General features: G+C 51.6%; 1 protein-coding gene and 2 long non-coding RNA genes across 6 annotated transcripts in view; all 3 read left to right on the forward strand.

Moving 5' to 3' along the window:
- Positions 1-14189, forward strand: part of GPI (glucose-6-phosphate isomerase) — a 28581-nt gene extending 14392 nt beyond the window's left edge. The window contains exons 10-18 of the mRNA XM_049786596.1: positions 7999-8059; positions 9244-9287; positions 9417-9569; positions 10682-10811; positions 10893-10969; positions 13153-13281; positions 13432-13507; positions 13594-13660; positions 13768-14189. Coding sequence (XP_049642553.1) covers positions 7999-8059; positions 9244-9287; positions 9417-9569; positions 10682-10811; positions 10893-10969; positions 13153-13281; positions 13432-13507; positions 13594-13660; positions 13768-13900 — 870 coding nt within the window. The 3' untranslated portion in view covers positions 13901-14189. The remainder of the gene's footprint in view (positions 1-7998; positions 8060-9243; positions 9288-9416; positions 9570-10681; positions 10812-10892; positions 10970-13152; positions 13282-13431; positions 13508-13593; positions 13661-13767) is intronic.
- Positions 703-1785, forward strand: LOC126027702 (uncharacterized). The gene is made up of 2 exons (XR_007502310.1): positions 703-1586; positions 1625-1785. It is a non-coding gene; the product is annotated as an uncharacterized LOC126027702 (long non-coding RNA).
- Positions 5598-7909, forward strand: LOC126027700 (uncharacterized). 4 transcript variants are annotated; one of them, XR_007502308.1, is made up of 3 exons: positions 5598-6252; positions 6950-6996; positions 7128-7909. It is a non-coding gene; the product is annotated as an uncharacterized LOC126027700 (long non-coding RNA). The 4 variants fall into 4 exon arrangements; XR_007502307.1 differs by lacking the exon at positions 6950-6996 and adding an exon at positions 6508-6856 and having other exon boundaries at positions 5598-6172; positions 7080-7909; XR_007502306.1 differs by lacking the exon at positions 7128-7909 and adding an exon at positions 6508-6814 and having other exon boundaries at positions 5598-6172; positions 6950-7097.
- Positions 14190-14728: the final 539 nt, after the last annotated feature.

Below are 14728 nucleotides of genomic sequence, written 5' to 3' on the forward strand. Positions count from 1 at the left end.
GAGTCTCATCACTCCAGAGAGGTGACTTGGCTCAGGAACAGGCAGACGCTGAGGAAGGCCCAGAGTTCCTGGTAGGAACAGAGCTGGGCTCTCTCACACTCGGTGGGTTCCTTTTGAGGACTCCGGAATAGGTTGGTGGACTGATGGAGGCACTTTACTGGGAAGGTGAGGTCTTGATAACCCAGAGCAGAGAGTGATGAGGAACCTGCCCTGGACCAGGTCACTGAGGCACTGGCATTCCAAGTCCTCCCAGAGTGAAGTCCTCCCTTACCATGAAAGGTGAAAGGAGCAGCCATGAGTCAGTTGATGGAGGGACATCACTTCTGGCCTGTGTAGTGGTATCTCAGTTTGGTCAAGGTTGGGGAGTTGACTGACCTTCTTAGGGCACCCAGGAGACTAAGCCAAGATGAGTCAGGTAGTGGCAGGTAAGTGTGCTAGTGTCAGAGTTGGACCAAAAGAGGTAGATGTGACAAACAGGGACAAGGATATGTCATTTTTAGTGACTTAGCATCTCAGCAGCTGTGGATAGTGAGGGGTGCCAGGACCCTGGAGTGCGTCTAAGGGCCGCAGGAAGCCACAGCACAGTGAGGGAGATACCCTGAACCCTCATACTTGACATGGTTCCAGCCTGCCCAGCTGTGGAGGCCTGAGAAGGTTGAAATAAACTTACACGTCAGTATTTGGGAGTCTGATGAGTGAGATTGCTTGTGCGAATCTGAGGAGCTGGGACCAGCAGGTGGGTAGAATTTTTCTGCTTGTGTCTTTGGAATGAAAGACACAGAGAGGTGATCGTCCAGATAAGCTGTGCTGAGGTTCTTTGAGGGATACTCCTGTTGATGTTTGGAGGAACCACATCATGATCAAAACCGGGACTCCCACATGCCCAGCATCTCTTTAAGCCATTCCCTGGCCCAAGCTATGGTTTAGAGACTTGGACTTGTCTAGATTTTGTCTTAGGTGGCCTAAAGAAATGAAGTGAAGCCAGGTATGGGGCAAACTGGTTGTGTTGGAGCTCTGGGGAGCTGGTGGGTGTTGTGAGTATCTCTGGGCCAGGACAGGAGTGTGCAACTGCATCTCTGCATAGCTTATGAGAGCTTAGGGAGCCAGGGTTGAAGCCTAGCTTTTGGCCAGCTTCTGGAGAGCTGGTGGCTGACAGGTGTGTATTGCCCAGTCTCTCTGCTGGTGCAGAGCAGGGTTTGTCAGGGAAGATGCTGGAACAAGGATCAGAATAGTTTCACCCAATGAAGCCAGTCTGGCGAGACAGCAGGGCTTCTTCAGACCCAGGTGAGCATCAGACAGACGAGATGCAAGCCTCTCAGGAGCAAGCACAGGTAGGCAGAGTTGGCCTGCCAGGTGAGGGCAGATGGCCTAGAGTCCACTCCTGGTAGGTAGATCTGGATCCGACACAGAGAATGCAGTGGACCATCTCAGTGAGTTCTAAGGGCTCAAGGTCCCAGGACTGGATGCTAGTCATTGTCTCAGTGGCTAAGGCACAACACAGGTAGGAACTACTGGCTCAGCAGGTGTCACCCAAGTAGCAGTGATCAAGCACAGGTAGGAAACACTGGCCTGTGGTTTATTTGCTTGTTGGTTTGGAGGCCACACCCAGCAGTGCTCCTGTGAGTTATTCCTGGTGGATCCCCAGAATGCATGTAAGTGCCTTACTTCCTGGCCCAACTTTCTGGTTCTCTGGCCTGCTAGGTAGGATCTGAGAAGCCAGGATCAGTAAAGGTAGGCAAAATTTCCTGCCAGGTGTGGTCTTGAAGAGCTGGCATCAAGAACAGACAGGTAAAACTGGCCAGAGAGATCTGAGGACCAAATCCAGCAGAGGATAGTAGAACTAGCCCTCCAGGTATGTCCTGGGAGCCAGGGTCAGTGACAGGTAGGTGGACCTGGACCTTCAATTCTGAAGGAGGCCTGAGAAGTCGAAGTTAAACACAGGTAGGCAGGACCAGGATATGTATGTGTACAAAGGGGCCCTGAACCCAGGATCAGGCACAGGTAGGCAGAGCTGAGGTGCCAGGAGTGGTGTGAGGATCCAGGATTCAACCTCAGGTAAGCACAGTGGATCTACTAGGTAAAATCTGAGGAGCCATGGTAGGACCAATGAACTTTCAGTTCTGGTCTAAGATCCAGTCAGGACGAAGGCAGGTAGGTACACTTGTCTCACAGGTGTGCTCTGACGGCTGGTGTTTGGCACAGAGAGGTATAGCAGGCACTGCTGCATGCACTATGGGGAATGGGGCATGGTAAGTAGGAAGAAGTACTTGCCTGGTACCATGTGATAGCAGGGGTCAATCTACAGGTAGGTGCAGGCTGAGGAACCAGTGTCAGGCAGGTAGCCAAAACCTATCGCTCTGGGTTCTCCTTGTTGTGAGGGGGACAGTCGTTTTCAGGTTTTCAGGCCACACCTGGCAGTGTTCAGGACTCACTCCTGACTATGCTCTTGGAGGTGCCAGGGATCAAACTGAAGTGCATACAAGGCTAGTATGTCAGTCCCTGTGCTCTGTCCCTGACCTCAGGAGTCCTGAGGGAGACTAGGGGTTAGGGCTGAACACCAGCAACTGAGCATGAACACGAGGGCAGCGCCTTGGTCACCACACAGGCTAAGTGTCACAGGTGGGCTGAAGTGGTCTGGAGAATGTCCTCCGGTCTTCATAGATAGGCAGACTCTTCCATCCAGGGGGATGCTTAGTTCTACAGGCTGGAAGTTAGGCTTGAGTGGGTCAGTAGGGCTCTCTTAAGCAAGGACATTGGGGCCAGAAGCCTGCAAACCTCACAGGTTCTTAGAGATCCACTGAGTTCTTAGAAATTAGGCCTGGGTTTAGGAGCACAAGGGCTGGTCCTGGGTAGTGGACTCGCCTCTCTCATTTGGGGTCTGGAGCAGAAAAGTTGGTTAGCCATGAGATTGGTGGCTCCTCCATGGAGTGTTGGTACCCAGGGCAAGCAGGGTGGAATCTGAGGAAGAGCTGAGTTAGAAACAGGATGTAGGGGCTGGCGAGGTGGCACTAGAGGTAAGGTGTCTGCCTTGCAAGCACAATCGTAGGACGGACCGTGGTTCGATCCCCCGGCATCCCATATGGTCCCCCCAAGCCAGGAGCGATTCTGAGTGCATAGCCAGGAGTAACCCCTGAGCATCAAAATGGTGTGCCCCCCCTCAAAAAAAAAAAAAAAAAAAAAAGAAACAAGATGTAGGTCTGGGTCTTTCCCATTAGACCTGGGAGCCGAAGTCACCTATGTAAATAGAATTGAATCTCTCTCAAGGTGTCTGAGAACCCAGATAGGGTGAACTGAGCTGTTGGTTGTGATGTTGATGGGCCAGGCTCAGACCTGAAGTGAAGCCTTCCCTCTCTTAGTCAGACTCTCTGGGACCTTCTCTGAGAAGTGTGTTTCCCAATGGTGTGAGACTGAGGTAGGACCCGAGTAGGCCTTAGGACCTAGCTATGTTAAGGTTGCAGCCTGGAATCTGTCCCCTTAGGACTGACAGCTTATGTCCAGCCGAGTGGTCTGTCAGATTCTACTAAAACAAACCCTTTTTGGATGCAGGGCCCTGCCATTCACTGATCATTTATTGCAATTCATTCATTCATTGACTCATTTATTCACTCACTCATTCAAGTTTTTAAATTCACCTTGTTGATGAGTTTTTAATTCACCTTGAGGTCCTGACGCACACACCCTGCTACCCTCTCATTCCTCTCAGAACCCAGCTGCTTCTGAGAGGTTCCTGCTTCTGTTCTCTCTTCACCTACAGATTTACCTCCCAGCTTCTACCTTCCTACACTCCTTCCTACACCTTTTATCTTGGGAGAACTCAGCCCCAGTGATAATAGGAATTTCCATCTCACCCTGGCTCTAGAAGGGTACTAGCCTTGGACCGTTCTTAGGAGATGTGAGAAGTTCAGTCACTCAAAGCATTTTCAGTGGATCCTCTTTCTCTGTGAGAAGGTTGCTCTACCACTGGGCCTTCACCCATTATTCCAAACCCAAAGACTCTCATAGTCCTTATATTGCACTGAATTTTCTGTCTTCCAAGTATGAGGACTTTGGCTATGGGAGGCCATAGCCAATGGTGTCCAGGGACCATTCCATGAATTTTTTTCCCCACAAACTGTCTAAGAATGAGGCAGTTGCTCCATAATAACTTGTCACTGGGAAACTGAGAATGGAGTTCTGGTATTTTACTGATACAGAGTAGAAATGGTCAATTTGGCAAGTGAAGGACTGAGTCCCTAGAAATGTATTGAAACTGATATAGGAAAATTGGACCAGAAGGCAGGAGCTTCTGGGTCTGTCAGTGTCCAGGAGGCAGGCAGCAGGGCTAAGACTTGGTGTGAGGTCTGGGTTATCATGGAATCCCAAGAGCCAGAAAGTGCACAGGGGTGGGACTGAGTCTGTCACACAGCCCGAGGAAACAGGTAATGGCAAAAGTGAGAGTTGCTGGCTCTGTCATAGCGACCCAAGGAATCTGAAATGGCACAGGTATGAGAATGAATCATCATACGGCCTGAGATTTAGGTAATGACCTAGGTGTGAAGGTCAGGTCTATTGTACATCCTGAGGAGTCAGGAATGGCACAAGTATAATGAACTGGGTCAGTCATATGGCTCTGAGATGGTTTGAAATGGCACAGTAGAAGGCCCAGGTCTGTCATCATACCTCGTGAGGAGCTGAGAATGGCACAGGTAGGAGGCTGGGCCTCTCAGACAACCTGAGAGACCGGTCATGGCCTTGGTGAGGAGGGTCTTTCATAAAGCCTCAGGAGTCAGGGATAGCACTGATAAAAAGCAAGGTCTGTTGTATAGCCTGAATGGGGTAAGAATGGCACAGGTGGAGGCCTGGGTTCGTCACACATCATCAAGAGTTGAGAATGACACAGGTATGAGTCTGGGTCTGCTGTATGGCCTGAGGAATCAGGTAGCGGCACAGGTATGAGAATTGAGTCTGCCATATATCCTGAAAGGTCAGGTAATGGCACAGGTATGAGAGCTGGGTCTGCCATGCTTCCAGAGGGTCAGGAATGCTGCAGGTATGAGAATGGTCTGCTATATATCCTGAGGAGTCAAGATGGCACAGGTATGAAAGCTGAGTCTGGTGGACAGCCAGAAGGCCAGAAATGGTATGAGTCTGGGTCTTCTATTCAGCCTGAAGTGTCAAGTAATGGCTTGTTGGTGAATGCTGGGTCTGTCATCTGACCTGAGGAGTCGGGAATGGCACAGGTATCAGGCTGGGAATGTCATAGTCGAGGAGTCAGGAATGGCCCAGGTATGAGGCTGTCTGTCATGTAGTTTGAGGACTCGGGAATGGCACAGGTATGAGACTGGGTCTGTCGTATAGTCTGAGGAGGAATCGGGAATGGCACAGGTAAGAGGCTGGATCTGCGACACAGCCTCAGGAGTTAGGTAACAGCACAGGTAGGATAGTGAAGTCTGCAATACAACATGAAGAGTCAATAATGGCACAGGTAGGCCTGGGTCTGTCATACAGCATGAGGAGTCAGGAATGGCACAGGTAGGAGAAGGCTTGGTCTGTCATACAATCTAAGGCTAGGTCTCTTGTATGGCCTGAAGAGTCAGAAATAACACCGGCAAAAGGCTGGGTCTCTTACGTAGTCTCAAGGCCGAGAATGGCACAGGTAAGAGGTGCAGGGTCTGTCATACAGCTTAAGTAGATAAGTAATGACTCATTTATACAGCTCAGTCTATCATATGGCCTGAGACATGAAGAATGGCACAGGTGAGAAACCTTGATCTATTATGCAGCTTGGGGATCAGGTTATGTCTTAGATTGGAGGTGCTGGTTCTGTCGTATATCCTCAGGAATCAGGTATGAGGCTGGGTCTCATAGAGCGTGAGGAGTCAGGAATGGCACAGGTAGGAGGCTGAGTATGTCACACACGAGTCAGAATGGTAGGAGCCTGGGTCTCATGTACATGAAGAGTCAGGAATGGCACAGGTGTGAGCTGGGTCTTTCATACAACCTGAGGAGTTGGGAATGGCACAGGTAGGAGTCTGGGTCTCTCATACATGAGTCGGGAATAGCATGGGTAAGGAGACTGGGTCTGTCATACATGAGTCGAGGAATGGCATAGGTAGGAGGCTGGGTTTCTTATACGTGAGTCAAGGAATAGTACAGGTAGGAGACTGTGTCTCTTGAGTTGGGAATGGTACAGGTAGGAGGCTGGGTCTCATGAGTTGCAATGTCACAGGTAGGAGCTTGGGTCTGTCATACATGAGTCAAGAAATGGCACAGGTAGGAAGCTGGGTCTTTTATACATGAGTCAGGAATGATACAGGTAGGAGGCTGTGTCTCTCTCATGAGTAGGGAATGGTACAGGTAGGAGGCTGGGTCTCATTCATGAGTCAGGAATGGCACAGGTAGGAGCCCGAGTCTGCCATACAACATGAGCCAGGAATGGCACAGGTAGGAGCCTGGGTGTGTCATACATGATTCAGGAATGTTACAGGTAGGAGGCTGTGTCTCATACATGAGTCGGAAATGGTACAGGTAAGAAGCTGGGTCTCATACATGAGTAGCAGTGTCACAGGTAAGAGTTTGGGTCTGTCATACATGAGTCGAGGAATAGCACAGGTAGGAGACTGCGTCTCATATATGAGTTGAGGAATGGCACAGCTTGGAGGCTGGGTCTGTCATACAACATTGTTTGGGATTGGCACAGGTAGGAGTTTGAATCTGTTATCCAACATAAGTCGGGAATGGCACAGGTAGGCTACTGGGTCTGTTATTCATGAGGTGTCTGGTAACTACACAGGTAGGAATCTGGGTCTCATACATGATCCGAGGAATGGCACAGGTAGGAGGCTGGATCTGTCATTCAACATGAGTCAGGAATGGCGTAAGTAGGAGGCTGGGTCTCATACATGAGTCGAGGAATGGCACAGGTAGGAGCGTGGGTCTGTCCATACAGCATGAGCAAGGAATGGCACAGGTAGGAGCCTGGGTCTGTTATACATGAAGAGTCTGGTAACTACACAGGTAGGAAGTTCGGTCTCATCCATGAGCCGGGAATTGTACAGGTATGAGGCTGGGTCTCTTGCTTGTGAGGAATCTGGTAACAGAACAGGTAGGAGGCTGGGTCTGTCATACATGAGTCAGGAATGTTACAGGTAGGAGGCTGGGTCTGTCATACATGAGCCAGGAATGTTACAGGTAGGAGGCTGGGTCTGTCATACATGAGCCAGGAATGTTACAGGTAGGAGGCTGTGTCTCATGAGTCAGGAATGGCACAGGTAGGAGACTGGGCCTCTCATACATGAGTAGGGAATGGCACAGGTAAGAGGCTGGTCTGTCGTTTGTGAGGAATCTCGTAACAGAACAGGTAGGAGGCTGGTTCTGTCATGCATTATGTAGAATCAGGAATGACAGATTTGAGGCTGGGTCTGTCAGACAGTTTTCTTGAATGGCACAGGGTCTGTCAGTATGTCTGGAGAGAGCAAATCTTATTCTTTTGAACTGGTAGCCCAGGTAGGAAGGGTTTCTTTGTTTCTGTGGTGCCGTAAATGGATAGTTGCTGGGATAGACTTGTAGGGTGCTGCATCTCCAGGAAGTGTGATCTGTCTTGATCAAGGTAGTGCAGGGGCTGGATCTGAGTCTGAGAAGGCAGACCTGGCACAGTGCCAGTCCTGGCAGGCTCCCAGGATCCGTCCCCAATGCAGGCAAGCACGGTTCTGCTCGGTCAGTGCCAGGGAAGTGGGTTAGCTCAGGTTGGGGGGCTGCGTCCGTCAATGCTTGGAGAGTTTGGTCACAGGTATGAGCTCGCGGTGCTGGCGTGTGTGAGGAGGTGGCAACTTGAAGAGGTTAGGCACAGGCCTGAGGCAGGCGGCCACCTTGTTGGGCGGCCCAGAGAGGTGGCTGGGATAGGCCCTCCCAGCTGCAGCCGAGGCAGTGCTTTACTTGGGGGGGGGAGATGTTGGTGGTGGGGAGGGTGGGGGGTGGGGGCACCAACCCTTCTCCAATCCCCTCTCTGGTCTCTCCTAGTGGGTAGGAGGTCGCTACTCGCTGTGGTCCGCCATCGGACTCTCCATTGCCTTGCATGTCGGTGAGTGTTTCTGCCCAGTCTGAGATTAGAGGTGACACAGTGCACCTGTGCCATACTTACCCCCACTTGTCCCATGGGCTTCTAGTTTCTCTGCTTTTGTTTTTTCCTTTGCTTTGCTTTGGAGGCCAACTCTAGCTGTGACAGGGCTTTCTCCAACCAACCTCTGTACTCAAGAGTTCATTCCTGGCCGGCTCTGGGGGACCTGATGGGGGTACCAGGGATCCAGCCCGTTTGGTTCCATAGATTTACCCACTGTACTCTCCCTCACCATACCCATGGTGCTTGGCTGATCTGGGCTCTGCTCAAGGAACCTCGCAATCCTGGGGGTGGAACCCAGGCCTCCTGCAAGCCAGGCATGCCCTCAGCCCACAGGCCCTGGAGCATTGCTTTGCTGTCCCAAGGGGATATTGTGTTTTTCTTGGTGTTTGTGGGTTGGCTTGTCTGTTTCCCTAGAGCCCAGTCTCCCCACTGCTGGATGCAGTCAATTGCCCTTGGGATCCAGGCCACTCACCAAGAAGCCGCTGCTGCCCATCCTCCAGACTTTCACCTCTTTTTTTGTTGTGGGGTGCTCAGGGATTACTCCTGGCTCAGCATTCTGGAACCACTCTTGATGGTGCTCAAGGGACTGTCTGGAATGTCAGGGATCGAACCTGAGTCGGCCACATGCAAGACAAGTGCCTTAGTCATATACTATAGATCCTCCTATTGTTAAATAAAGCTCCTCGGAGAGATGGCACATCGGCGTTTGCCTTGCAAGCAGCTGATCCAGGACCAAAGGTGGTTGGTTCGAATCCCGGTGTCCCATATGGTCCCCTGTGCCTGCCAGGAGCTATTTCTGAGCAGACAGCCAGGAGTAACCCCTGAGCACCGCCGGGTGTGGCCCAAAAACCAAAAAAAAAGCTCCTGCACCCCTGACATTCTGACTGCTTCACCTTTTCTGTTTCCAGGAAAGTTGTGTGTCCTGTGAGAGGACTTGACTGTCGCCTCTGACACTGCCTTTTTTTTTCCATTGGGATATAGTACATATCTCTTGATGTTCAGGGCTTACTACTGGCCCTGCATTTAGGGTTCAATCCTAGCATGACTTGGGGGGCCATATGAGGTTCTGGGGGTTGACCATTCACAAGGCAAGTGCCCTACCCACTGTGCTATTGCTCCAACCTGACTCTGTGTTTGTGTTGCAGGATTTGACAACTTTGAGCAGCTGCTATCAGGAGCTCATTGGATGGTGAGTTTTGAGGCGTGTGTTTTCTACCTGTGTGTAATGTAGGGTGAGGCCTCCCTCTCTTGCTCTCTCCCTCTTTCCACCAATTCCAGACCGCTTACTCCTACCTTCCACCCCCTGCTCTGGTTCCAGGACAATCACTTCTGCACAGCACCCCTAGAGAAGAATGCCCCTGTCCTGCTGGCTCTACTGGGCATCTGGTACATCAACTGCTTCGGATGTGAGACACAGGCTTTGCTGCCCTATGACCAATATATGCATCGCTTTGCTGCCTACTTCCAGCAGGTACTGATTATCTCCCTTGACTTTGGGAGGTCCCTGAGTCTTGGTTCTTGTCACCTTTGCTCTGCTATCTTTTTTTTTTTTTTTTTTTTTTGGTTTTTGGGCCACACCCTGTGACGCTCAGGGGTTACTCCTGGCTATGCGCTCAGAAGTTGCTCCTGGCTTCTTGGGGGACCATATGGGACGCCGGGGGATCGAACCGAGGTCCGTCCTAGGCTAGCACAGGCAAGGCAGGCACCTTACCTCCAGCGCCACCGCCCAGCCCCTGCTCCGCTATCTTAAGGCAGATGTTCCCCACCAAAGTCTGTTGGGGCAGAGCATCATTAGGCTTTACTGCAACAGGAGGGACTGGTCTGACTCCAGGCCAGATAAACTATATCTGGATGGTCAGGATCCCTCTGGTTTTTTGCAACACTTTCATCCCTCCAGAAAACCAAGTTGGCAACATCTGTTGTCTGGTGCTAAAAGGGCTTCTCACAGCTCTCTGCATCTGAGAGCCCCCCCGGAATGCCCTGGATACAAGCACCCCTGAGCAGGTCCAAACAGGCTCTGGGCAGCTCTCACACCCCTCTCCTCTTGATTAACACTGACACAGTCCCTGTCCTGCTGACCCTGGATGACACAGCAGGCTTTACCTCCCCTGGAAGGGACCCTATGATTATGGGGATGGGAAACCTACCTGCTAGAAGAGGCCATAGCCTGTTTGGACTGCAGGGCTAGTACAGCAGGTAGGATGCTGGCCGTGCACACAGCCCAGCTGGGTTTGATCCCCAGCACCCATACAATCCTCCAAGACCTGCCAGGACTGATCTCTGAGCACAGAGCCAGGAGTAACCTTGAGTGCTCTCAGGTGTGTCCCTAAAACCAAAACCAAGTAGAAGAAAACAGAAGGATTGACCTTGGCAGACCCTGTCTACCCTTAAAGAGCCTCTTTTCCTTTCTACCCCTTCACACATGCCAAGAAAGCTGAGATTCTCTGTGCCCACAGACCAGGGGAAGAAGAAGGAGCCTGTGGACACCCCATAGGGCCAGGACAGGACGGCATGTCTGGTACATCCCAGACAGGAAATCAACACTCCAGGCAGCTATAGGGCTGGATTTCTGTCCCCATTTAGGGCGACATGGAGTCCAACGGGAAGTACATCACCAAGACGGGAGCCCGCGTGAGCTACCAGACAGGCCCCATTGTGTGGGGTGAGCCAGGGACCAACGGCCAGCATGCCTTCTACCAGCTCATCCACCAAGGTAGGCCCCACCCACGCCCACTCCCAGGGTACATAGGCCATTGCCAGCATCAGGGGGAGGCTGACTCGGCGCCCTCCACAGGCACCAAGATGATCCCGTGTGATTTCCTCATCCCTGTGCAGCCCCAGCACCCCATCCGGAAGGGCCTGCATCACAAGGTGAGAAACCCCCCAGATGTCCCATCTCGCCTCCCAAGGGTGGCTGATCATTGCTGGTGTCCATTCCAGGGACTTGAGGCTAACACCCTTGCTTTTGCTCATTCAGCTGTCAGTAGCATTTATCTCCCTCTGATTGCGGGGCCACAATTCAGTTCCCACCTGCCTCCAAACCATTGGCAGTTGGCTAAGGCCCTAGCTAGCTTCTGCTTTCTCCAGCCTTGTCTTTGGTCACATCTCTCTGCCTTGCTTGCAGAAATGTTTTTTGAGGGGCCGGAGCAATAGCACAGTGATAGGGTGTTTGCCTTGCACTCGACCAACACATGATTCAAATCACGGTTCAAATCCCGACATCCCATATGATCCCTTGTGCCTGCCAGGAGTAACCCCTGAGCACACTGGGTATAACCCAAAAACCAAAAAACATTTTTTTTCTTTTCTGTTAGATCTCTTTTGTTTTTTTGTTTTTGTTTTTGTTTTTTTTTGGGGGGGTCACACCCGGCAGTGCTCGGGTTACTCCTGGCTCTGTGCTCAGAAATTGCTCCTGGCAGGCTCGGGGGACCATATGGGGTGGCAGGATTCGAACCACTGACCTTCTGAATGCAAGGCAAATGCCTTATCTCCATGCTATCCCTCTGGCCCCATTTGTCAGATCTCTGGAAGAATCAGGGCTCTCACTTCCACCGAGTGAACCCCCATTATTCAAGGGCCTGCTTTTTTTGTTTTGCTTCGTTTCCACAATTTCCAGTAACCTAGCAACAAGGTTAAGTGAGGATTTGCTATACTTCTTCTGAGGTCACATTGCGCCTGTCTTGCTAATCTCTCTTGAGGTCTGTGACATTGATTCTACCTACACTGTCTCCTTTAGCTAGATGGTAGCATCCAAGGCTTCACCATGGGCAAACACAGGAATACCCTCCACTATCCCACACAGTGGCGTGTGGGCAAGTTGTGCAGTTGTGAAACTGACAGAGGCCTTGATGGGGGTGCCCTGCCAGGTGATGTGGAGTGGCACAGGGCACAAGCCGTGCAACCAGAGGCCTGGGTCCGAATTATCTGAACCTCTGAGGGTCAGATTTGAGTAAAGGAAACTGAGACTCATAGAAAGTAGAGGTGACACCTACCTTCTTCGGAATCATCAAAGACTGATATAGACGGGGCCAGAGAGATAGCACAGCAGTAGGGCGTTAGCCTTGCACGCAGCCAACCCTGGACAGACCCAAGTTCCATTTCTGGCATCCCATATGATCTCCTGAGCCTGCCAGGAGCAATTTCTGAGCACAGAGCCAGAAGTAACCTCTGAGCGCCGCCGATTGTGGCCCAAAAACAAATACAAAAAGACAGATAAAGGGGCCTGAGAGACAGAGTAAGAGGCTGAGCATCTACTTCACATGTAGGAGGCCCAGATTCTATCTTTGGCACCACCTGGTTCTCTGAGTAACCCACCCCCCCAAATCCACCCAATCAGATATGGTCCCAAAATGCAAAACCCCTAAATCCCCAAAAAGATGTTGAGAAGAGCCAGGGCCATAATACAGCAGATAGGTGCTTGTCTCGCACACATCCAATACAGATTCAATCCACAACACCCCTTATGGTCCCCCAAGCCCGCCAGGAGTGATTTTCCTGAGTGCAGAACCAGGAGTAACCCCTGAGTACTGTCGAATGTGGCCCAAGACAGAAAGTAAAAAAAAAATTTTTTTTGTTTTTGTTTTTGGGTCACACCTAGCAGCGCTCAGGGGTTACTCCTGGCTCTATGTTCAGAAATTGCTCCTGGCAGGCTCAGGGGACCATATGGGATGCCGGGATTCAAACTACCTTCCTTCTGCATGCAAGGCAAATACCCTACCTCCATGCTATCTCTCCGGCCCCAGAAATAAATATTGGTATAAAGTTCTTTCCAGGATCTTTGACGAGTGGCATGGTGTATATTGCCTGTGTGTGTGTGTGCGTGTGCGTGTGTGTGTGTGTGTGTGTGGGCGCGCAGTAGTTGCTGTCGTGACCTACTTTCGGTATCACCAGACACGCTCTGTGCCTCCCCCTTGCTGCTTCTGAGCTCTGGGATTGGGTGAGCAGCCAGACTGGAGCTGGGACAAAGGCGCGGGGCAGCAGCAGGCAGCCCGGGACTACTGCCCACAGCTCTGTACTTCCAAGCAGAACTGGGAACTGTCTGTCTCTCCTGCCAGATCCTCCTGGCCAACTTCCTGGCCCAGACTGAGGCCCTGATGAAGGGGAAGTCCACAGAAGAGGCCCGGAAGGAGCTGCAGGCTGCAGGGAAGAACAGCAAGGAGCTGGAGAAGATCCTGCCACACAAGGTCAGTGCTGCCCCCTCGAGACTTCAGAGGTTAAAGGTGTTGGGAGGAGCCTGGCTGGGGCTGCACATGGCAGCTACAGGGCTCTGTGACCTGCCCTTTGAGGTCATGGGGAGAAGAACTCTTGGGGTAACCTCGGCCTGTTTTCTACAGGTCTTTGAAGGAAATCGCCCATCCAACTCCATTGTGTTCACCAAGCTCACCCCGTTCATGCTCGGAGCCTTGATTGGTGAGTGAGGGCCAGTCACCTCACTGTGGGGGTCAGTTGTTTGGGCATCGGAGCCCTAATGCACACACCCTTTGCCGCCCCCACAGCCATGTATGAGCACAAGATCTTCGTGCAGGGCGTCATCTGGGACATCAACAGCTACGACCAGTGGGGGTGAGTAGCTGCCCTTAGGGAAGGGCAAGCAGTTTTGGCAGCCTGGCTTGTGGGTTCCTGCCCCAAACCTGGCACCTTCCTCATCTGAATCTTTCCCTTGCTGGCAGAGTGGAGCTGGGAAAGCAGCTAGCTAAGAACATCGAGCCTGAACTGGAAGGCAGCAACCCAGTGACCACGCATGATTCCTCCACCAACGGGCTGATCAATTTCATCAAGCAGCATCGGGAGGCTCGAAGCTAATAAAGCCATGCTCAGCCGAAGCCCTGATTGTCACTGGTCCTTGTCCCTCCTCACCATACCCAGTCTACACTGCATGGTCCAGCCCAGAGCACCACCTAGTGGTCAGCTCGGACCACAGAGTCCTTTTGAGGGGGAGGCTGGTCTGGAATGGCAACCCCCCTTTTTGCTCTGTGCCTGTACTCCTGCTGTTCTACAATCGACCGGAGGTTTTTAGTACAACTGATCTTTCTGACCTTGTGTTCGTACTGTTCTCAGACCAGCTAGAAAAATAAAGATACCTCGGAGGCCATCTAGAGGCGCTACCTGGTGTTCGCTGAGATGGGGCTCTAGGCAGGTATGGGAGGGCCAAGGGAGGCAGCCACCTTCACTGGTGGGTAGGGGGGTACCATAAATGGTGAGCAGGTGTGCAGTGTTGGGTGGTCCCCTGAGAGGAAGCAGGGAGAGAGGGTGTCTGTGCATCAGGGAAGGGGACAGTCATGAAGTCATAAGACGGCTTGGAATCTAATCAAATTCCTTTATCCTTACACATGTGCATCACAGCATCACAGATTGTCCCCCAAGTCTACTAGTCTACCAAGTCTACTAGGTGTGATCCTTGAGTACAGAGCCAGGAGTAAACCCTAAGCACTGCCAGATGTGCCCAAAAATACCAAAAAAAAAAAAAAAAAAAAAAAAAAAGAGGCTGGAAGCTTGAGCGATGATACAGTATCTTTCATGTGGCTGATCTGGGTTTAATTTCTGACATCCCATATGGTTCCCTGAGCCCACCAGGAGTGATTCCTGATTGCAGAGCCAGGAGTAACCCCTGAGCACTACTGGAATGTGACC

The sequence above is a fragment of the Suncus etruscus genome, chromosome 14, assembly GCF_024139225.1.
Source record: "Suncus etruscus isolate mSunEtr1 chromosome 14, mSunEtr1.pri.cur, whole genome shotgun sequence".
In the NCBI taxonomy this organism is placed as follows: Eukaryota; Metazoa; Chordata; class Mammalia; order Eulipotyphla; family Soricidae; genus Suncus; species Suncus etruscus.